Here is a 17,916-nt window from a genome sequence, read left to right on the forward strand (position 1 = left end):
AGAAAAAGAGCTGAAGATGGAGATAAACAATCTATAAAATGCAGAGTTCAAAACACTGGTTACAGGGTTGCTCAAGGAACTTACTGAAGACTTCAACAACATAAAAAAGATCCAATCAGTAACAAAGGATTCAGTAATTGAAATAAAGAACAATTTACAGGAAAATAACAGTAGAGTGGATGAAGCCAAGAATCAAATCAATGATTTGGAACCTAAGGAAGCAAAAAACAATCAATCAGAACAACAACAAGAGAATCCAAAAAAAGGAGGTTAGTTTAAGCAGCCTCTGGGACAACTTCAAGAGGTCCAACATTCGCATCATAGGGGTGCCAGAAGAAGAGGACAACAAGAAATTGGAAATCCATTTGAAAAAATGAAAGAAAACTTCCCTAATTTGATGAAGGAAGTAGACATGCATATCTAGGAAGCACAGAAAGTCCCAAACAAGTTGAACCCAAAGAGGACCACACCAAGAAACATCATAATTAAAATGCCCGCCCTGGCTGGTGTGGCTCAGTGGATTGAGCACCAGCCAACAAACCAAAAGGTTGCTGGTTCGATTACCAGTCAGGACACATGCCTGGGTTGTAAGCCAGGTCGCCCATCGGGGGGCATGTGAGAAACAACTGACTCATGTTTTCTCTCACACATCAATGTTTCTCTTCCTTTCTTTCTCCCTCTTTCCCTCTCTAAAAATACATAAAAAAAATTGTTTAAGTGCCAAGTATTAAAGATACAGAGAGAAATCTTACATGCAAAGAGAAAAGCAGAAGTTACCTACAAAGGAATTCCCATAAGACTGTCAGCTGACTTCTCAAAAGAAATTCTGAAGGCAAGGAAGAGCTGGCAAGAAGTATTCAAAGTGATAAAAAGCAAGGACCTACAACGGAAATTACTCTATCCAGCAAAGCTATCATTTGGAATGGAAGGGAAGATAAAAGTACTTCCCAGACAAGGTAAAGCGAAGGGAATTCTTCATCACCAAGCCATTATTATATGAAATGTCAAAGGAATTTATTTAAGAAAAATATCAAAACTATGAACAGTAAAATGACAACAAACTCACAACTATCCATAACTGAATCTAAAAAACAAAAGCATAAACAAACTAAGCAGCCCTGGCTGGTGTGGTTCAGTGGATTGAGTGCCCGCCAGTGAACCGAAGAGTCACCAGTTCGATTCCCAGTCAGAAGACATGCCTGGGTTGCACAACAGGTCCCCAATAGGGGGCGCACGAGAAGCAACCACACATTGATGTTTCTTTCCCTCTCTTTCTCCCTCCCTTCCCCTCTTGAAAAAAACAAATAACTAAATACTCTTTTAAAAAAATAAGCAAGCAACCAGAACAGAAACACAATCACAAGTATGGATATCATTTGGAGGATTATCAGCTGGGAGGGGGAAGGAGGAGAAAAGAGGAAATGGTGTAGAAATCAAGAAGCCTAGTTGCTAGGAACAAAATAGGGGGATGTTAAGGATAGTATAAGGAAAGGGAGAAGCCAAATATGTTACATGCACAACCCAGAGACATGAACTAAGTGGAGAAAAGGGGGTAACAAGCAGAGGAGGGCAAAGGGAAAAAACCTGGGACAATTATAACAGCATAATCAATAAAATAGACTTTAAAAAAAAGAGAGAAACATTAACCAGTTTTAAAGCTTCCCTGAGCAGATAACAATTGCTTACCCAACAGCTATTACCTCCTTACTTGGGCAGAGCCTCACTTTTCCAGACTCTTCCATAACTAGATCATGCCATCTAGTTTTGGCCAATGAAACTGAGAAGAAATCTCCTGGCTAGGGGCATGTTCCTAGAAAAACTATCCTCCCTAATAAGAGAGTCTCAAGAATAAAAAAACCCTTCCCTCCCATCGGTTCTCGGATATCACCGCCAGCAGTCATCTATCATCCATAAAACTAAAATTTGAGGGGATAAAAGTCAAAACATCAGGTTCCCGAAGCAGAAAGACAGAGTCTTCACAAAACCCCATTACATCACTGCATAAATTCCACCCACAGACTTGTAAGACATCATCACATCTTTATTATTTAAGCCCTTGCTTGTTAGTAAAGTATTCCATAGCCGATTTTCATGTGCTATGCAACCCCGCATATCATAATCCCACATATTCAGTATGCTGAGTATCTGTAGCAAAGTCATCCACCAATCATCCCTACAAAGTAACTCTTACCTGGAAAATGCTATCAGTGCTGACTCCAGTATTAAATGGGGATATACCCTAATAGCATTTCTATGCAATCTACTAATATCATTTTCTTCCTCATTGGTCGCTACTTTTGCCTTTATCCAAAGGAATAACAATTTTCTGTAGTATCTGTAAACATGAGGATAAAAGCTAGATTTCTTGATGTTTATTTTTAAAAAGAGGTGGCTCCAGGGCTTTTTTGGTTCCTTGGTGGTGGTTCTTAGATTCCCTCTTTGGCCTACTGGCATGTGTTATTCCCATGGATCCAGATAAAGTTAAAAGTAACACCAAGGAGGGTTCCTGGTGATTAACTGGGCTTGAACCTAAAAGCACATCCTAGCAGCCATTCTTACACAAGGGGCCTCTAATGCTAACTGCATTTCAAGAAGAAGCCTGTTCTGAATTGTGTTCCTACCAACTGAGCCAGGCCTAGTAAATGAGTTCCTGGAATTGTACCTCCACCAACAGGCCTGAGGTGTTTTCTGTCAAATCAGGAGCTGCGCAGCCATATCCTCATTAGCATCTTCACACCAACCAGTCAAAACACCTCCTTTCTGACCAGACTGAAGATCTGGAGTCCTCAATTGTTAAGAGGATGAACCAACTAGGGACCGGGGCAGGGAACTTCTCCACAAATCAGCTCCCTTCTGGCTGGGAGCCTACTCTTCCTGAAGGCTGCATTTCCCCCAACTGGAACTGAAACACTAGAAACATCTAGCTGGAGCAGAAGGACCCGCCTCCATGCTATTTCACAATAAAGCTGTTTGCACCAAACAGTATCCTTCCTCAGCACGTCCCCAAATTGGGGGATTCCTCTTGGTGTTGAACTGGTACCAGTGTTGACATCCCTAACTTCCATGGCCCTACATAGGGCAAGTCAGCTTCTGCCCAGTGGGTGGCAGCACCAAGTCTGCACTTAGAGACATGGAGGCCTCCAGAAGCACCACTGGTCCACTGCTAGAGTAGAGGGCACTCTGCAGGGGGACAACAGGTGACAGTCACCCCACCACACACACCCTAGGGATGACTCACAGTCTAAGTGTCACCTTTGGAAAGTGCCTTAAGAGTGTCAACACATAATTTGAGTTTTACTGGTGGGGTCCCCCCATGGAAGTACATGATTGGGTGGCTCCCAGCAAGTAGTAAAACATAAGACAACTACCTGGCCCTGCCTGGTGGGGGCAACTCAGACACCCCCTGACCGGAGACCAGGCCCACCAGTACCAGGTGGCCCCTTCCTAGTGACAGGCATGGTGTAGGGAAGCATGGGGTGGGGGCAGAATCTGTGGGAGAAGGGCCAGGTCTCTTGGCTTCTGCAGGCACAGCCACCCTGTAAACTTCCATGCTGACATACCACTTTTTAGTTACACCCAGACAAAAAAGCCACTATCAACATCCTCAGTTACACATATAGACAAATATAATGACTTTTTTTTAATCCTCATGTAGAGATGTTTATTGATTTGACAGAGAAAAGGGAGAGGGAGAAGGAGAAGGGGGCGGAGAGAAACATCGATGTGGGGAAAAAACAAAGATTGCCTCCCGTGAACTCCCTAACCAGGGATCAAACTCACAACTTTTTTTTTTTTTAAGATTTCATTTTTAGAAAGAGGAAGTAAGGGAGAAAGAGGGACACATTGACGTGTGAGAGCAACAACTGGCTGTCTTACTTACCCCCCAACTGGGAACTTGGCCCACAACCCAGGCATGTGCCCTGACTGGGAATCAAACCAGCAACCTTTTGGCTCGCAGGCTGGCACACAATCTACTGAGCCACACCAGCCACAGCTAAACTCACAGCCTTTTCGAGTATAGATGATGCTCCATTCAACTATGCCACCCAGCCAGGGGCAGTAAAGACTTTAAATTGAGGCTTTTCCACAGGTCTTTTTCAAACAAAATTCTCTCAATTTGGAATCACTTTTAAATATACTAATGATAACATTAACAGATACTAGAAAAAAGCGGGTAGGAGACTCTCCTGATCCACAGGAGATGTGGTTAAGAGTCCTAGCCCTACAACCAACTAGTTATGAAATCTTGGACAAGGTACTTCCCTTCCTTTTTTCTTTTGAAAGTGCAATTATTAAAGCTGGGGACAGGGAAACAAAGAAGCGCTTAGGACAGAAGCAGCAACGGGGAGAGACTAGGCAGGCCTGCTTTAGCTCACTGAGAAATAAAAGTCACAGTGACAAAAGTGAGCCAAAGCGGGGCTTCTACTGGCTCGCTGAAAAGTCAGAGGGAAAAAGAGAAACCCAGGGGCCTCGGAGGCAGGTTCAGGGGCTTAACCCAGTTAGAGCTACCGCTGCCCACTGCTCCCCTTGCTTCAGGTCTCACGAGGTCCCTTAAGAGTGTGGGAAACGCTCACACCTCTGGGGGAAGAGAGGGAAGAGAGGGAAGAGAGGGAAGAGAGGGAAGAGAAAGGCTCAGGTGTGCTCCTGGGAGGGAGAGCCTGCCAGACAACGTACTAAGACTCCACATTCTTATGCAAAAACAACAGGTAAAATTATGTGCTTACAATGTACAAGATACACCTAAAAAGTTCACAGTCACCTGTGGGCTGGCATAACTGATTAGAACGCTGAGGAACCTCAGTCAGTGAGTGTGCACACACCCCAGTTCTTTCCCACAGGCCTTCACCAATTGCACAGGGCCCAAGGGAAGCAGAGGAGCCAGTGGAGAGCCCCTTCTTCACAAGTGCACTGCAGAGGCCCCCCTAAGGCTAGGGAGAAGACAACGGGGTGGAAAGCCAAGGGCAGGACTAAAGACCACAGAGCACTCTTCCACAACCAAAAACAGATAGCAGTGGCAAATAAATTACAGCAAGGACCTACAAAGTTTAGAAAGCTGGGAACTTGGCTATAAAGTAAAGAAAGATATCTCAGGAATCTCCCCAGTGCCCAAATCCCAAACTCTACTGAAAGGGATGTCAACAATGAACCGAATGCAACCAAAGCTTCAACAAGCCCAGAAACTATCAGAGACAAATTAGAATGACTCAACCCCACACCCTCAATGGCTTGAGAGGCAAAAAGAGCACATCCTTTACTGGGGTTAATTATATACATTACTTCAGCCTCTATTTAACACAAAAAGGCCCAACATACTTCAAAAAATAATGAGATACATAACAAAGTAAATTATGTGACCCATGGTCGAGAGAGAGTTGTCACTTGAAGCAGGTTCAGGGATGGCCCAGGTGCTGAAAAATGCTCACTTGTTATTTCTTCAAAAGAATTATTCTACTCCATTCTCCTATCCTTTCCATTTGGGACTTGACACACTAAATTATTTGCTCTCCTGCAGATTTAAAAAGCTCAGAGAACCCCAAGCAAAGTGCAAAGAAATCTACGTGGGCACACGTAAGCAGCTTTTGACGTGGCCTTCAATGATCCCCACCTGCCTGATACAGTACTGAGAAATCCCCTCCCAGTGAGTAAGTCACTGCTAACCAACAGAATATAGTAACACTGAGGTGATACCACGTTCATGATTAGATTACAAAACACTGTGACTTCTGTCTTGCTATCAGACTATCAGTGTCTTGTCAGCTTTCATCTCTTGATAACCCAAGAGTCATACTAGAGAGACGGATGTAGCAAGGAACTCAGGACAGCCAACAACCAGCTAGGAACTGAGGCTCTGATTCCAACAACCCCCTCCAGGAACTGAATCCAGCCGAAAACTACATGAGCTTGTAAGAGCTTTCCCCATTCAAGCTTTCAGCTGAAAAACCCAGCTCTGGACAACACTTGACTGCGATCTTGAGAGGGGCTAAGGAATAGGACTCAGCTCAACTGTGCCAGAATTCCTGATTCGTAGAAACTGTGAGATAATAAATCTGTGTTGTTTAGAGCCACTAAGTTTTGGAGGTGATTCATTATGCAGCCACAGATAATTACTACAGTACATCATAACAAAAGCTGCTGAAAATCCAAAATCTTAAAAAGCAACTGAGGAAAAAACATCTTCAAAGAAACAACAGTAAGACTGCTGGCTTTTCAACAATGTACTGAAAGAAAAAAGCAACAGCAAATCAACTAGAATTTCACAGTTAACAAAAACAGCATTTAAAAATAAATACAAAAAAAAGAAAAAATTTAAAAGTAAATAAAAAAGCAAAGACAAAACGTTTTCAAACCAAAAATAGGAAAACTGAAGACAGTGACAACAGACCATTATAATACCAAAATAAGCTGTTCAGAGTAAAGAAAAATAATCACAGACAACACACATGGAAATAAAAAGAATTTAAAATATTAGAAAAGGCATATAGATGGGTAAGCAAATAAATACTGACTTTAAAATAGCAGTAACATCTGGAGAAATTTTTAACCTGCGTTGAAGTAAAATATAATAGCCCAAAGGGCAGAGGTGTGACAACAGTTTTAACTTCATTTAAGTAGTAAAGTACCTAAAGTAAATGGTAATTCATATTGCAATTGCAAGGCTAACCATTAAATTAATAAAATATATAACTAAAAAGGAATAAAGAATAAATAGAACAGTAGTTGGTTAATCCAAAATAAAGTGAGAGAGGGAGAAAAAAGAAGATATGGGATATATATAAAACAGATACCTGACAGACTTAACATTAACTATGTAATATAATTGTTTAATTGTATTACATGCAAATGGTGAGACACTCCAACAAAAAGACTAAATAAAACTTTATGTTCTTTACAGAAGACATAATTTAATGAGAATACAGATTAAAAGAGAACAGGAAAAGATATACTATGCCATTACAAACTCTAATCAAAAGATAGCTGGGGTGGCTATAGTAATGTGAGGCCTAATATAAATATAATAGAACAATAACGCAAACTATGGACTGTGGTGATTATGATGTGTCAATATAGATTCATTAACTATAAGAAAAGTACCACTCTGGTGGGGGATATGGATTATGAGGAAAACTATGCATTTATGGGACAAGTATTTACCACTTAAATGGCAAATACTCTATCTGTATCTCTCACTCAATTTTGCCATCAATCTAAAACTGCTCAAAAAAAATTAGGTCTATTAAAAAACGGGGGGAGCTCTGGCCAGTGTGGCTTGGATGTTGATCCTATGAAATGAAAGGTTGCAGGTTCAATTCCCAGCCAGGGCACATACCTAGATTGCATGTTCGGTCCCCAATCAGGGTATGTATGTGAGACAACCAATCGGTGTTTCTCTCCCTCTCCCCCTCTCTCCCTCTCTCCCTCGCTCTCTCCCCTACTATAAAATCAATAAGCATGTCCCCTTGAATGAGGATGAAAAAAAAAAGGAGGGGATGATTCAATAGGAAGATAACAATTTTGAACTTGTAGGTAGCTAATAACATAGCTCCAAAATAGAAACTGAAATTGGGGGGTGGGGACGGGAAAGGCAATCCCACAATCACAGCTGGAGAAAATCTTTCTCAAAAACCAACAGAACTGCCAAAAATCTTCAAAGATTTAAACAATTTGAAGATAAAAAAAGGTCACACGATTTTGTCCCTTAAATACAAAAAGCTGTTATGCACAGATGAAACCTATGAAAACAAAGTAATTAACAACTATCCTCTTTTATAGTAGCACGGGTGCCCTGGCCAGGTAGCTCAGTTAGTTGGAGCATAGTTCTGATTTGCCAAGGTTGCATGCTCAATCTCTGGTCAGCACACCTGCAAGAATCAACCAATGAATGCATGAATAAGTGGAACAACAAACTGATCTCTCTCTCCTCCCCTTCCCCAACCTTCCTCTCTCTCAAATCAAGAAAAATAAAATATAAAGTAGCACATGCCCTGGCTGGTATGGCTCAGTGGATTGAGTGTCAGCCTACAAACCAAAGGGTTGCCGGTTCAATTCCCTGCCAGGGCATATGCCTGGGTTGCAGGCCAGGTCCCCAGTAAGGGGTATGTGAGGGGCAACCACACACTGATGTTTCTCTCCCTTTTTTTTTCCCTCCCTTTCCCTCTGTCTAAAAAATAAATAAAATCTTAAAAAAAAAAAAAAGCACATTCAAAGCTAGTTGACTCACAAATAGTTATACCATTACCATTATTCAGCACTGAGCCATAGAGACTGCCATTAGTTCCTTATCTCACATTGTGGTTGGTCATCCAGAAATGGGTATATGAGGTATCATTCACTCAAGCATTACACCTCATAATATAAATTAAGTGTCAAAAAGGTTCATACAATTATGACTTATTCTATCAGCACTGTTACTAATAAATACAATTAATTATTACTGTGTGCCAGGGACTGTAAAGCCATTTTTTTCATACAAGGTTCATAACCTCTTGATACAATTACTTTTTAATTTAAATCATTTTTTATTTTCTATTATAGTTGAAATACATTATATTATTTTCAGGTGTACTCCTCAGTGACTAGACATTACTTAACTTACTCAAGAATCATCCCAATAAATCTAGTACCCATCTAATACCACATAATTATTAGAACACATGATAGAATTATCCTTGTTATACAGAGCAAGAAACAGGTAGAGATTAAATAATTTGCCTAAGATTAGAATAGCTAGTAAACATCAGGTTTACAGCCCAGCTACTTGGCACTAAAACTTAAGATTCTAATTTCCACACCACCATATTGTAGACTGTAACTTGTCATCCCACTGCCACAATCGATGTGTTCCCAAATTACTGATGAAATGCCTATGGAGTGATATATATCTATAGTGAACAACAACAAAAAAATGCAGAATCCATAGAGAAAGAGATTAGCTGCACTCAGGATGGTCTTTAGAATCTCACAATGAAAATAAAATAGTAATGGGATTAGTTGCAGTGCAGGTGGAAAATATAAAATTGTTTTTAAATTAGTAAGTAGACCTGATACAAAAAAAGGTTTACCAGACATTCAAATAAAATTTGGCATCCAAGTTCCCAGTCTTGCCTATAGTCTTCCATCATACCTGATTCCTCAATCTAGTAAGGAGCTCAAAATGGTAACACTGCTCTCCCCTTGGTTTGGGAGATTAATTCATAATCAACTGAGGAAGGTTAAATAAGTAGATGAAGTTTTTCGTTTTTTTAAAGTATATTTTATTGATTATGCTATTATAGTTGTCCCAATTTTCCCCTTTGCCCCGCTACACCTGGTATCCCCCCCTCCCTTAGTTCATATCCATGGGTCATGCAGTTAAGTTCTTTAGCTTTATTTCCTGTACTATTCTTAACCTCCGTATTTTGTACCTACTAATTATGTTTCTTATTCCCTGTACCTTTTCCCCTATTCTTCCTCTCCCTCTCCCTGCTGATAACCCTCCATGTGATTACATCTGTATTTCTGTTCCTGTTCTAGTTATTTTTGTTGTTTTTTAGGTTTATTTGTTGATAGTTTGTCATTTTACTGTTCATAGTTTTGACCTTCTTGTTTCTTAGATAAGCCCCTTTAACATTTCATTAACAGCTTGGTGATAATGAACTCCTTTAGCTTTACCTTGTCTGGGAAGCACTTTACCTGCCTTCTACCCTAAATGATAGCTTTGCTGGATAGAGTAATCTATGTTGTAGGTCCTTGCTTTTCATCACTTTGAATACTTCTAGTCAGCCCCTCCTTGCCTGCAAAGTTTTAGAAATTAGTTTATAGTCTTATGGGAATTCCTTTGTACATACTCCCTGCTTTTTCTCTTAAAGATTCTCTCTTCAACCTTTGGCATTTTAATTATGATGTGTCTTGCCCTGGCTGGTGTGGCTCAGTGGATTAAGGGCTGGGCTGCAAATCAAAAGGTCACTGGTTCTATTCCTGGTCAGGGCACATGTGTGGATTGCAGGTCAAGGTCCCCAGTTGGGGACATGCAAGAGGCAACCAATCAATGTGTACCTCACACATCAGTTTGTCTCTTTTTCTCCCTCCCTTCCCCCTCTCTAAAAATAAATAAAATCTTTAAAAAAAAATTGTAATGTGTCTTGGTGTGGTCCTCAGAGTCCAATGTTTTTGGGGCTCTCTGTCCTTCTTGGACTAGTGTGTCTGTTTTTCTTTACCAAATTAGGTAACTTTCTTTCATTATTTTTTCAAATAAGTTTTCAATCTCTTGCTCTTCCCCTTCCTCTTCTCATTCTGCCATCCATGATTCGGATGTTGGCTCTTTTGGAGGTCCCAGAGTCGTCTTATACTATCCTTACTTTTCTGAATTTTTTTCTTCTTTCTGTTCTGGTTGAATGTGTATTTCTTCCTTGTGTTCCAAATTGTTAATGTGAATCCCAGCTTCCTTCTGTTCAGTGTTGGTTCCTGTGGACTTTTCTTCATTTACTGTAACGTTCATTTCTTCCTTTATGATGTTGCCATACTCAGTGAGTTATCAGAGCATCCTGATCACCAGAGTTTTGAACTCTGCCTCTGACAGGTTGGCTGTTTTGTTTAGTTCTTTTTCTGGGGTTTTGTTTTTTTTTCATTTGGGCCGTATTTCTTTGTCTCAATTTGACAGCCTCTCTGTGTTTGTTTCTATGTATTAGGTAGAGCTGCTCTGACACCCAGTCTCAGCGCACCTGTTAAGCTCTATGGAGCAGAGCCTTAGATAATTGCCAGGGCGGGGCAACACCCCTTCAGCACTTTGTGGCTGTGAGTGGAGGGCTCAGAGAGGGGACAATGCAGCTGCCTGGCTTCTGAAGGCTTGCGCAGCACTCACCCCATTTCCATTCACTTAACTCACTTCTCGTATACAACTGTCATCAGTCCAGCTGTTGCTTTAGTGGTGAATGCCAGAATGGGTGAGTTTGCACATGTTCAAAGTCTGTGCAGGCTCTTTTCACAGACTGTCCTGAGAAACCAGCAGTTTCTCCCAAAGCCCGAACCCTGACTGTTCCTTACAGACAGAAGTTATGGGGCTTTATCTTCTCGGCACGGTGTCCCTGGGCTGTGTGGTCAGCCTGGGGCTGGGACTGCTTGACGCAAGGTATCTCTTGCTCCCAAGGTATCCCTCCCAATTTCTATCCACCATACATGACTGTGGGACTGGTCATTCTGATGCCACCACTGCTGTTTCTCTGTGCCACCCAGGTCTCTCCATCCATCTCTCCACCCCTCCTGCCCTTCTGGGTGAATGTGGCTTCTTAAATCCTTAGCTGTTGAACTTCCATACAGTTAAATTTTCCGGTAGTTCTAGGTGTTATTTGTCTGGAGGTTAGTTGTAATTCTTGCGGTTGCATGAGGAAGCTAAGTGTGTCTACCTATGCCTCCATCTTGACCAGAACTTGGAAAAGAAAGTTTTGATACATTTGTGAAAGTTATATTTTTTTATGGTATAGTAAAGTTTCCTAATTTCTAAAATTTTTGTTTGATAATGTAAAAAAAAAAAAAAACTTGCAAACTTAAAATATATTTACTATTTAAATCCTTAGAAAGATATTTAGATTTATCTAAGTTTGTCATCTTGAGATGACTGAAATAATTATATATTTGAAAATATAGGATGTAAGTGATGTTAAGTATTTTAAGGTTAAATTCACATTACAAAGTAAACAATCGAAAAACAAAATATACCTGTTCCTACATTTCTACATTTATAAAATTTGAAACTGAATTTAAAGGTTTAAAAAAAATGACTTCTTACAATTCTAATAAACCAAATGCTGATTTCAATACAAATAACTTAAAATGTAATTCTTTTCCTTACACAAAAGGCTTGCTCATATATTAAAAAAATAATAATACATGACAATATATCCCCTAATAATAAGGCTACAAAATAAGGATCCTCTGATTCTTGTTTTCCGGTTAAGGGAAAGACCGGCCTACAAAAATGTACCATGTTACTCGATTACTAAGTCTATCTAATCTCTTCCCCTTTTTAAATACACCCCTCCTTTTAAAATTTTTGTTTATTTTTATTTTTAGAGAGAAGGGAAGGGAGGGAGAAAGAGGGAGAAAAACATCGATCGGTTCCCTGTCTCATGCCCCAGCCAGGGACCTGGCCCTCAACCCAGGCTAGTGCCCTAATTGGGAATCAAACCTGCTCCCTTTTTTTCCAAAGGCCAATGCTCAATCCACTGAACCACACCAACCAAGGCTAAATACGCCTCTTCTTTACAAACTTAGTCCTGCCCAATTCCCATATCCCATTCTGTAATTCTAGTTCCTTCTTCCTCTTCACCACCTACAAATCATGAAAATCCCAATTAAATTTTATGAATTTACAGCCCAATGAAGGTATTGAAAGAGTCTCAATTTTTCTAAGTATCAAAAATATTCTTGCTTTTAAAGGACAGGTTGGAATAACAGCATGGTCTGAAGTATAAGATAAGCTGTATCTTTATAAACAGCGTTATTGGAATCATTTGACAAAGCTTTAAAAAATAGTGATACCCAGTCCCACCAGTAAGATTCTAATTTAACTGGTCTGGGCACCCAGATTTAATAAAGCTCCTAAGATGGTTCTGACCCAAAAATGAAAACTATTCAGAAAAAGGAATGTTAAACAACATAAAACATCGTTGTAAGGAAGCAATCAGACAAAACCAGAATGTGTAACATCCTACAGGATAACTAATAAGTCTCTCCAGTAAATCGATGACACAGGAGAAAAAATTATGAAAGGTATGAGGTTCATGATATCCCTTAAACCTCTTCAGTGCCCTGGCCAGGGTTAGAGCATCATCCCAATACGCCAAGGTTGTGGGTTGGATGGGGAGGGGAGGGGAGGGGAGGGGAGGGGAGGGGAGGGAGGGGAGGGGAGGGGAGGGGAGGGGAGGGAGGGGAGGGGAGGGGAGGGGAGGGGAGGGGAGGGGAGGGGAGGGGAGGAGGGAGGGGAGGGGAGGGGGAGGGGAGGGGGAGGGGGAGGGGGGAGGGGGAGCCCTGGCTGGTGTGGCTCAGTGGATTGAGTGCCAGCCTGCAAACCAAATGGTCACTGGTTTGAATCAGTTAGGGTACATGCCTGGGTTGCAGGCCAGTTCCCCAGTGGGGAGTGCGCAAGAGACAACCACACATTGATGTTTCTCTCCCTTTTCCCCTCCCTCCCTTCCCTTTTCTAAAAATAAAATCTTTAAAAAAGTTACAATCAATGCAATGCGTAGACCTTGTTTGAAGCCCAACTCAAACTAAATATAAGACATCCAGAGAACAAGAGTAAAAATCTGAACTATGTATATGTATAGTATCAAGAAACCATGGATTATTTTATAACTGTGATACTGATACAATGGTGGCATAAGAAATTGTCCTTAATTTTCTAGAGATGCACTCTCTAAAATTTAGGGATGAAATTTAATGTCTAAGATTTACTTTAAAATACTTCAGCCCTGACTGATGTGGTTCAGTGGCTTGAATGCCAGCCTGCAAATCAAAAGGCTGCCAGTTCAATTCCCAGTCAGAGCACATTCCTGGGTTGCAGGTCCCCAGCTGGGGGCATGCAAGAGGCAAATAACTGCTGTTTCTCTCACACACTGATGTTTCTTTCCCTCTTTCTCCTTCCCTTACCCTCCCTCCCTCTACAATCTTTTTTTTAAACAGATAAATAAAATACTTCAGCATGTTAACCAATGAAAGGACTGTCTGAAATTGGCTTAAAAACAATACAGCCTAGGGGAAGTAACAGATACATTGTTTGAGAATCACTAAGATGGTGAATAATTCATTATTCTATTTTTCTGTTTGAAGGTTTGACAGTGTATATTAAAAAATATATATACCTCACAGAAGCCACAGCAAATATAGCAAATTAGTAATAAGTCTGTTTATGGTAGCCTTTCTTTGGAAAACTAGAAGCTACTCATATGTCCTTGACAAAATAATTACACTTCTCTAGACAGGAAGCTCATCCTCTTCCACATAGCGCTGGGATAGGGGGAGAGAGGAAACAGAAAGGCAAGAGAATGCCCCACCAGAGAGGCCAGATCAGGCAATGAGCAATGACATGTCATAGCCACATCACAGGAGTATATCACAGATTTTGAGTGATTTTAAGCAGAATGTTAAGTAGGATTTTAAGCAATCTGAACAGCAAAAGCCAAAATGTCTATTTCCAGTAAGTGTAACATTACACTTGCTTCAAAATTTAAACAATTTTCTCTTCAGTACCATGCCTTTACTGTCACATCAACACTTCTCTGCCTTCACCAAAAAGTTATCTCACCAACAAAAAGAAACAAACCAGTCTTTTAAATGTTTCCTTCCAAAACATCAAACCCAGTAAAATATAAAAATTCTGCCACCATGCAGTATTTTCAGAACTCACTTTTTAGAAAACATTATTTGCTTTTAAAAGTTTGCAATAGTACTGGCCAGGTGGCTTAGTTGGTTATATAGAGCTGTCCCAAACACCAGGTTCCAGATTCCATCCACAGTCAGGGCATATGCTTGGGTTGCAAGTTCTGTCCCCAGGGTGCAGGGGCCGTAAGGTAAGCAATCAATGTTTCTCTCTCACATCAATGTTTCTTTCTTTTTTCTTTCTCTTTCTCCTTTCCTCTTACTAAACTCAACTTTTTAAAAAATATATCCAGAAGATAGAATTTTTTTTTAAAAGTTTGCCACAAAAAGCCTTGGCTGGTGTGGTTCAGTGGATTGAGTGCTGGCCTGTGAACTGAAGGGATTCCGGTTCGATTCCCAGTCAGGGCACATGCCTGGGTTGTGTACCAGATCCCCAGTCAGGGGCATGTGAGAGGGAACTGACTGATGGATCTCTCACACATTGACGTTTGACCCCCTTTTCTCCCTCCCTCCCCCTCTCCAAAAGTAAATAAAATCTTTTTTAAAAGTTTTCAACAAAAAAAATCTCTAATAGGCAAATATTAAAACTGGCAATTGAGACAGAATCCCTTTGTTACTTTCATCTAATTTTGTGTTAATACTTAACTGTTCATATACAAATGACAAATCCCCCTTGTTTTGCCCTTTTCATTTAATTCAAAAATAGTAATCAGCTCTGGCCTGGCAGAACAATTGGTTAAAGCATAGTCCCAATACGCCAAGGTTGTGGGTTGATCCCGGGTCAGAGCACATAAATCAACCAATGAATGCATGAAAAGTGAAACAACAAATCAATGTCTCTATCATATCAATAAATCAAAGTTAAAAAAAAAAAATGGAGCCCTGGCTGGTGTGTGACTCAGTGGACTAAGTGCTGGCCTGGGAACTGAAATGTCTCAGATTCCACTCCCAGTCACTGCACAGGCCTGCGTTGTGGGCCAGGTCCCCAGTGGCAGGCGCGTGAGAGGCAACCACACATTGGTGTTTCTCTCCCTTTTTCTCCCTCCCTTCCTTTCTCCCTCCCTTCCCCTAAATCTTAAAAAAAAAAAAAAAATTAAGCGAATAAATAAAACCTTTAAAAAAAAAAAAAGGAATACTAATCATATGCTACAACTTCTACTTACAGGTATTGGGTTGGTCAAAAAGTCCGTAACATTTTTGCATACGATGGTTCTAGTAGTGCTTGGTTGTCTTCAACTTCATTCGAGACAATTTTGTTAGACTGTAATGTGAGAGCTGTCAAATCAGCATGCATTTTTAAAAAAACATCAAAGTTGGTGAATTTCTGTACAGCCATTTTAATATTGAAGATGGAAGAAAATACGCAACATTTCTGCATATCATGCTTTATTATTTTCAGAAAGGTAAAAACACAATTGAAATGCAAAAAAGATTTCTGCAGTGTATGGAGAAGGTGCTGTGACTGACCGAATGTGTCAAAAGTGGTTAGCAAAGCTTCTTGTGCTATTGACGTTCTGGCCAAATAATTCTTTGCTGTGGGGTTGTCTTATACATTGGAAGATGTTTAACAGCACCCTTGGCCTCTACCCACTAGAAGCCAATAGCGTGAGAGAGCAGACATACTCAAAATATCCAAATCAATAAAGTTATTGCTAGAAATAAGAAACGTGTCTTTTATTTTTACAAAAAAGTCATGGCGTTTTTGGCCAACCCAATAGTAGTGAACTGTGGTAAAAAGATCATTCAAGAACTCTTTATTCAGTTGTTTTGCTCATACCAAATGCTGAACATGGCCCAGTAACGAAAAAATACTGTCCTAATAGACAAATTGACAAAAACAGAAACTGCATAGTTACAACCTATATTACGTCCAGCAGATAGCTGTAAAAATTCATCAAAATAAATCAGTATTTTGAGGCCTTCAACAAGTGTACAGCTTAGAGCAGCAAAACTAATGGAGGCCTGGCATATTCTCGCAGCAGCAATATTTTTATTTTTATTACTCTGATGACGTAAAAAGAAAAAAAAAAGCGCCGAAGAGGAACATTTCTCCACCCTTCAGGCACCAAAGGTTATTCCTGGGGAACAAGTGGTCTGGAGACCTGGGCGGGGCCCAAGCAGGGTGACCAATCAGAGCCAGAGTTACAAGTCGGGTTCAGAAGACGGCCAAGAGCAGCTCGCTGAATGGCTGGCGCCCCGTGCCCCGCGCACGCGCGCCCGCGGCGCTCACCACAAGCAGCGCACCTGGAGGCGCAGAGCACCTGGAGGCCCACCCGGCCGCAAACCGCCGTGCCGGGTCGCCCCCACCGCCGCCTCGCCGTACCCCCCCGCCCCGGGCCATTTCCTACCAAAACAAACACAGCCATCCCAATGCAAAACAACCCTACCGCAGGAAGTCCCACGGCCCCGGAGACGCCCGGCCCCCCTTCCCCCCGCCGCAGAGCGCCGCTCGGTCCCTTAGCCCCCCGAGCGGGAGCCCCGAAAAGGGGGCGGGGGGCGGGAGGCGGGTGCTCGGAAACCCGGGACGGAAATGTCAAAGTCTCACCAATTCCTCGTAGCTCCTGCTGTGCTCGTTGCCCTCCCAATCCAACCTCTTCGGCAGCAACTGCAAAGACACGAAATGCACACGAGTGACCACCGCGTGGGTCCGGGGTGGGGGCCGCGACGCCGGGGCTGCGGGCAGCGGGGCCAGGCGAGCGACCCCGGGCAAGGCCGGGCGAGGGGGCGGAGGGCACGGGGCCGGGGCGACGCGATGCACAGACCTGATACTGCTCCAGCTCCTGCACCAGCACCTGCAGCCGACGAGACGCGCAGTTAGAGGGGCGGGGGCCGCACCCCCGGTCCACCCCGCGCCCTCCTCCCGGACCTCGGCGGTGGCGGGGCCGGGGCACGGCCACGGCCGCCGCCGGCCGCAGGGCCCGCACTCACCTGGGCGGCTCTCCGACACGGGCCGGCCGACAGGTACCGGGCGATTAAGAAGTACAGCTCTGAGGGAAGACAGGGAGTCGGGTCAGGAGCGGGCGCGCCGTGGGAAGGGGGCCGGGGCCGGGCCGGGGCGGGGGCGTCGCGGCGCGGACTGGGGCGGCACGTCTTACCCGACTCGATGAGGGGCACCGGGCGTCGGGCTGGCGAGGACTCCGCCATGGCCAGGCGAGGGGCGCGAGCGAGCGAGCGAGCGAAGCGTGTAGGCCGCGCCGAGGCCTGACCGGGCCGGCGTCCCTCTACCTCAGGCGCGCCGCCGCCGCTGCCGCCACCACCGCCATGTCGTGCGCGCCTCCAGCCCGACGCTTCCGCAGAAGTAGTCCCTCCGCGGAAGGAAAAGTAGTCCACCGAAGGGGCAGCCGACGCTGCTGGCCAACCCTTGGTCGGCCCCCGCCAGGAAGGGCGAGCCTCGCTTTCCTGTCCTCTGTCTCAGGGGATGCCGGGGAGCAGAATCTGGTGGGCAAAGTCCCGGCTCAGGGTCGACGGCGAGTGGGGGAGGGGTGGCGCGTGCCCGGATTCCTGCGCGCTGTGAGGCGCCGGCGCGGCCGGCCAGCTGCGCTGTGGGGAGGGAGCAGGGGGCGG

General features: G+C 43.1%; 1 protein-coding gene across 3 annotated transcripts in view; it reads right to left on the reverse strand.

Moving 5' to 3' along the window:
• Positions 1–17,664, reverse strand: part of BRWD1 (bromodomain and WD repeat domain containing 1) — a 111,375-nt gene extending 93,711 nt beyond the window's left edge. For all 3 annotated transcript variants that reach the window (XM_054578409.1, XM_054578400.1, XM_054578390.1), the window contains exons 1-4: positions 17,448–17,664; positions 17,281–17,339; positions 17,115–17,144; positions 16,898–16,957 (exon numbers count right to left, since the gene is read on the reverse strand). In XM_054578409.1, the coding sequence (XP_054434384.1) occupies positions 16,898–16,957; positions 17,115–17,144; positions 17,281–17,339; positions 17,448–17,496 (198 nt within the window). In that variant the 5' untranslated portion in view covers positions 17,497–17,664. The remainder of the gene's footprint in view (positions 1–16,897; positions 16,958–17,114; positions 17,145–17,280; positions 17,340–17,447) is intronic.
• Positions 17,665–17,916: the final 252 nt, after the last annotated feature.

This window comes from Pteronotus mesoamericanus, unplaced genomic scaffold, assembly GCF_021234165.1.
Source record: "Pteronotus mesoamericanus isolate MK-2021 breed Mesoamerican mustached bat unplaced genomic scaffold, CSHL_Meso_final contig_116, whole genome shotgun sequence".
NCBI classification, from domain to species: domain Eukaryota; kingdom Metazoa; phylum Chordata; class Mammalia; order Chiroptera; family Mormoopidae; genus Pteronotus; species Pteronotus mesoamericanus.